The sequence below is a fragment of the Phaethon lepturus genome, unplaced genomic scaffold, assembly GCF_000687285.1.
Source record: "Phaethon lepturus isolate BGI_N335 unplaced genomic scaffold, ASM68728v1 scaffold36499, whole genome shotgun sequence".
Taxonomy (NCBI): domain Eukaryota; kingdom Metazoa; phylum Chordata; class Aves; order Phaethontiformes; family Phaethontidae; genus Phaethon; species Phaethon lepturus.
In genome coordinates this window covers 14498-20757 of record NW_010563397.1, presented here as the reverse complement: position 1 = coordinate 20757, position 6260 = coordinate 14498, and the positions used below count along the sequence as shown (strand labels likewise).

General features: G+C 40.6%; 1 protein-coding gene across 1 annotated transcript in view; it reads right to left on the bottom strand.

Moving 5' to 3' along the window:
• Positions 1 to 779: 779 nt before the first annotated feature.
• Positions 780 to 6260, bottom strand: part of LCMT1 (leucine carboxyl methyltransferase 1) — a gene marked incomplete at its 5' end in the record, with an annotated part of 18834 nt that continues 13353 nt past the window's right edge. The window contains 4 exons of the mRNA XM_010294565.1: positions 780 to 1195; positions 2897 to 2994; positions 4986 to 5077; positions 5506 to 5607. Of these exons, the coding sequence (XP_010292867.1) occupies positions 1173 to 1195; positions 2897 to 2994; positions 4986 to 5077; positions 5506 to 5607 (315 nt within the window). The remainder of the gene's footprint in view (positions 1196 to 2896; positions 2995 to 4985; positions 5078 to 5505; positions 5608 to 6260) is intronic.

Genomic DNA, 6260 nt, shown 5'->3' with positions numbered 1-6260 from the left:
GAAATTATGATTGTGACTTCTAAGAACTGTTTACTTTGTCTGACACCTCAGTGATCTCCTTCCCTACATCTTCAGTCCAAGCCCACGCCAACTATTTCCAAAGCCAGGTATTCTCACACCACAGAAAGTCACATACAGTACAAAAATGGTTGCTTATGCTTGCAACCGCCTTAAAAAAAAACACCTCGCATTTCTGGCGAGAGAGGAAAAATGTAGTCACTAAACAGGATATAAATAGGTAATTTCTAATGAGTAAGACACTAGTCAAATTATAAATACTAAACATTTATTATTTTTCTTATAGGAAGGTTGCAAGATTCAATTTCAAACAATAGGGCAGCGTCTTTTGTTGCTGTTGGGATTTTCTTTGTTTCTTTTACGGGGAAAGAAAGAAGAATGAGAAACTGGTGTAAAGATACTACCAGAAGGAGTGCAAATTTAGACCAATTTCTTTCTCACCTTCACCATCCCAGTAATGAACTGCCAAGCTAAGTCCTTCCCAGTTAAATAAAGCCTACTTTAACATCATCCAGCTTTTTGTGCATCACTGAATAAGAATCACGGCCCTCCTTCTTCTTCCATCCTTCCCTTACAAGAACATATCTAGTATAGTGACAGCCTTGTAGCAACAATAAAGCCTGGAGAAAGTTAACATGGTGACACTTCATAAAAATTAAACCTGAACAGAATGAAAATTAACAAAATCTAACCTTCATGATCAGCCATACACAGTGCAGAGATATCCAATAATGCAGCTCACCAGCACTGTTTTTCCAGCTTCCTGTCACAAATACATTTTACACATCCACAAAAAGACAAAAATCATATAATCCAAGAACACTTTACTTTCAGTTTTAAACTAAGGAAGGCAAGCTTTTAAACAGGAATTACTGACATCTTACGAAAGTCCATCATTATATATCTGGGAATGGGAAGAGAGACTTGCCTCCTAACAATTGCTCACAACGGGCAAAAAAGATTCATTAAAACTACCAAAAGCCAACAGGACAGTCGACATCAGCAGCACCCATCACTTTCTGTACTGGTGCTGCTTACACAGATGCGCAGACTGAAGTTGGCACATGCAAAGTCCAATCATTTCTGTGATCTTGTCTCAAGTAGAAGGCAATTGCTGTGGCTTCTGGGCCCATGGCTTCTGTCCAGCAAATACATCAGAATGTAATGCTTGCAAGACCTATTTTAAAAGAAAGAGGGGTGGGGGGAGAAACAAGTGTTTATTCTTACACTACCTGTACTTCACTGCTATTAGGGCAGCTAGACATGGGAAGAAGGATGCGTTGAGAAATTTTTTTTTTTTTTAACTTGAATGTAAAAGATTTGGTGGGAGGAAAGGAAATTAGGAAACAGGTTCTTCTGTACTTTTTTAACTCTTTTTTGATTGTGATGCAGAAATTAATTTGAATAAGTCAATCTGAAGGAGTACTGAAGTTATTCATGGCAAAAGGAACACTTTTTGGCTGCTGATGAACTAAGAGTCTGCCCATGAAATTAAAAAGAGAAAGCTGGGGAAAGTACTATTAATGAGGCCAGTAAGTTCACTCTGAATAAAGAAAAATTGCTTTAGATTAAGTCATATCCATGCATTAGACATTTGATTACCTCCTTTGAGATCTGTCTTTTTTGACTTGGAAGATAATGCTGCATCACTCCAAATTGTCCTAAATACTTCTCTAATCACAGCAAAGAATAATGCTGGAGATCCCAGCAATACTGTCTGCTATGAATAGGTGAACGTTTTGGCCTTAGCTCCTCTAGAAATAAAAGTTCTGTATTACAGTCATCACTTTTTAGCCATAAGAAATCAAATGGAAATGCGCATTTCTGCAGCTCATAGCTGTCGAAGCTATAGGACTCAGGTCAGCAGACACCACAAGCTAGCATCCCTGTTACAGCAGCAGCAACAGGGTGCTGGAGATCTAGCTTTACCAGCTGTATCGGATGCTTTGCTACTCAGTCTGGCTGAGATATATGTACAACTTCAGCAGAGATTCCATCTATTCACATTTCCTAAGGAACAGCAAATCAAATTTGTTCTTGAATACTGCTTTGTCAGGAGGGAGGGAAGGGCAGAGAAGGAGAAGGGGAGGAAAAAGATATAAACTGGCAGCCAGAGAAGTTTTCTGGAAAGACTGAAGTCCCTGAAATTGCAGACAGAAGTAGAGATAAACTGTGTCTGCAACAGAGTTGTCTTTCTAATTTGGACAAACAATGGCTGTAGACATCCATCCGTAACCCAAACCACAATTCTTTTGATTTTATTATTTCTTAAGTGACAGCAACATAAAGCATAAATCGTGTCTCTGTTTCAAAGAAATGCCAGTCTAGGAGAGAGAGAATTTTAAGAACAAAAGGAACATTTAAAAGAGTTAACTTCAGAGGGAATTTTTTCCCCCAGGACAAAGCAGCGTGAAAAACTTAAGTCTCAGATGGATGTAAATGGGGACAGTGCAGAAGAAGACTGGGCTAAGTAATAGAAATTTATTTTTATGTTGTCAGCACATGGATTTCATTTACTGTGTGCCCATATGGCACTTTACAGGCATAGGATTTGTAAACCTTTCAATTAGCACTGATAGTATAAAGCAGGCAGTTATTTAAAGTAACCCTACGGCATCTTTCAGTGTAACAATTCTAACTCTCCTGTACTGGACAGGCTTTCCTGTTGGGCAATTCAGATGTCTACATAAACCCTCAAAAGGCTGTGGAGAAACAGTCTCAAGACACCACCTGGGAGGTGTTCACGGCCCCAACAGCAACAGAGAAGCACACCCCAACTCCTGTGACTGGACGCTTCTATCATACATCTGGTAGTCCCAGTCTTTCCACATAAGATTTCAACATGAAAGGTCACCTCCTAGATGTTGGAGAACATTACCCAGATTACTGCTGTCCTTTGAAGCCCAGCAGATGCAGTAGTGCTGCATTAGCTGTTCAAACAGTTCCTTTTCATCTAGGAATTCAAGTCCTTCTATTCTGTAGGGAATAAAATAAAAATTGTGATTCAAACTGGAGTCTCAGTACAGTTTTTAATGTACTCTTCTTCACTCCATAGGAGTGAAAACTATGGCCAATAAGGCAGTTACCTTTCCAGTAAATTAATACAGGTATTTGTCCATAACAAAGATACCACCACTACTCCTACCTAGCCTTTGCTGTCAATGTATGAAACAAGTGACCCACAAGATGTTTTCAACTTCTCATCCCTGGAATTTCACGTTCCAGAACTAATCTGTGTAACTTCTCACAAATACCATTATTCCTCTTCTAACCCCTTTTACTGCATGTCTTAAATCCAGGTCCTGCTGGATTTAAGTAGACACAATAGCACAGCCTAAGGGAAGGATTACAGCAAACAGCTGAAGATAGTATTTTCTCCAGACAATGACAACAATTCCATATTATGTCTTGGAAGAGTGATGGGTACACCAGTGCAGCTTTTAACAACTCCCCCACATGAGCTCACAATGAAGCACAAACCAAATGGTACATATAAGGATTTTTTTCCTAAAATGGTTCTTACCTAGGATTCTTAAAGTAAGATCTTCTAAAGTCTCCCACCAAACAAATGGGAGAACTTCTCCCAAGCTGTGCTTGCTTTAAAAAGTTTAACCTGGCACATTCCTTTCTCTCACTCTAGATTACTTGAATATCAAAAGTGTTTATTTTCCATGCTAAATATTTGGAAGGGCTGCTACTGAGGATCAAAAGCAGCTGAGGGGTAAGAGTTCCTAAATACACTCACAGATGTGCAAGTGCTGCAGAAGAACACTTTTGTAAAGATTTTCATACATAATAAGCATTATTTGTCTCATCAATACTGAAGGACAGAGTTTACATAACCTATTTCTTGGCATTTGGAACAAGTGGATCTAAGGTAGTCAAAAATGCTGCAGAAGAAGTACAAGCTATGTCTCTCCACAAGTGCCATATGGTACAATCACACAGTCATCGTTCCTATTTAAACAACCTATGATTTTCAGTCTCACCTGTTCAGTTCCATGGTTTGAGAAGTCCCCATATGTGAATACTTATTTTGACCAAGGTAACTTGTCCAGCTAATTCAAACTATAGTTAATGAATGACTCATAGCAATGCACACTTCATATTATATACCTAAGAAGTTACTCATTAAAAACAGCCTCCCCCTTTTCAGCTTTTCTTTAATGCAAAAAATTTGACAAAATCCATGCAGATTACTGACTGTTATAACAGCCTTTAGTTATACCCTCTACGTACTAAGCTCTGTCTACAAATCCAGCAGTCTAGCTCATGAAGATGATATGAATGGAAGATGCATCCATCTGTTGAGAGATAGTCACCCCATGCTGTTAGGCACACCTCTCCTCTCTCTCCCTCTTTGCTTGCACAGTACAATAGGTCGTAGCACTGAATTACTGTCCTGCCTTGACCCACTACCTAAATATGCTGCCAAGGAAGAAGGGAGGGAAGATCAGAACTGGCCCCCAAAAAAGGCAAACGGGTAGGTAATCCTACCTAGGCCTACAAGACTGGAGCAAACACCTGGATGCCATCTCCCTTGGGGACATGAAAAGTGGCTGCCCGTTCTGAGCGTATTTTAGGACTCCACCCGTCTAGTGTTGCAGAGGCTGGATGTTCACAAGAAACACCTTGGGTACTGTAAAAACTCAACACAGCATTTCTGTAGCATCTTTTATCTGCAAATTTCTGCGATGAGATGCTTTATATCGCACCCAAATAAATCATCACCGCTGCCAGTCTACTTCTGGCAGCAATAACCCTCTGGACTGCTTATGTTGCTCCAGGCATTATCCTTAAGGCTCTACAGAAGCTTCAGACCCAGATACGTTCTGTCTACCTAGCCAGCATCTGCACACAGCCTACTCTCTGATATACTAAGGGATCCCATACTACATATTGACATGAACTACCTTGGAAATGGCAACTGAAGATGACTTTTGGTTGCAAGCAGCTATGAGTAATACCTTTTGACGTCAGCCTGTGGCAAAAAGCTGTACACTTTCATCATATCAATGGCACGTGCAGTTTCCCAGCCATTTAACAGCAATCGTTCCCTCTGTAAAATAAACAAGCAGCACAGTTTTCAGAGGACTCGAGGAAAAATACCAGAGAACAGTTTTTCCCCCCTAAGGATTTTGTACGCCATCCGCTTGACCTGTTCTTTTAAGAGCTCTTATAGTCTTTCCTAAGCGTCTGCTGCTAACCCCTGTGCAGAGAGGACAGTGGGCTAGATGGAGCTGTGCTCTGATCTACTGCAGTTTTTGTACAACTACCGAAACTAAGTGATATCTAGCAACCATGGCATCGATAAGAGGGAACCCCTGTAACATGGGCAGGAAAGGGTTTCAGTAGGTAGCAGCTGCCCCACCCCAAACCTGCTTTGGTCACTGCTCTGAGCCTTACAGTGCCCACACACAGGCAGACCTTGCAGACAGATTAATTAAGTTTGGTATCAAATACACCCAGAGCTCTGTGTCCCTTTACCTGAGAGTCTAAGGATCTGCAGACTTCCACTCCAGCCAGGTTACACTGTCGTCTCTGCAAGTTCTCAATCATGACCTGTCCAAACCGGTCTGTCATATTCACCTCAGGTAGAGAAGGAGACAAAAGTGTTCCCCCTTCCGAAAAGAACGTAATCGCAGTGAAAAGCAGTAACTTGGTTAAACTCTTGAATTGTCTATGTCATTAAATGTACAGGATAACAGTAAAGCAAGTTGCACATATTCTTACACCAGGTCTCATTTCCCACTGCCACAACAGCTACCTCATGTTTACATGTGGAGTGTGAGTTTAACGGTGACAGTGCTACTGCCTTTACAGACACAGGGACTCGGCACTGGGCGCTGAAAACTGACTCTGCTTTAAGTTGTCAGCAACCCGGTGCAGCTCTCTAGCAGTGATTTACAGCTTGGAAGATCCTGTAACTAATTCCTGGAGCCACCTAGTTCCCCAGAGGCAGCATTTCACTTCTATACAGAGAAGCTAAATTCATGCTGATGTGATTTTTGCTCCCCCTTGACAAAGAACACAGACAGGTAATTACATAATGTTATACACTCACATCCAACATTCAGTATCATTTCTTTTTCCTCTGTCTTATCTAAACCAATATTCTATGTTTTTTCCACATATGGATTAAGTCTCAGTTATTTTGCTTCAACATAGTTCAGAAATTGTCTTTCAGAACGGCTGTATATTCTCTACAACAAGCTAACAGATCTACAAGATAAAACACATTA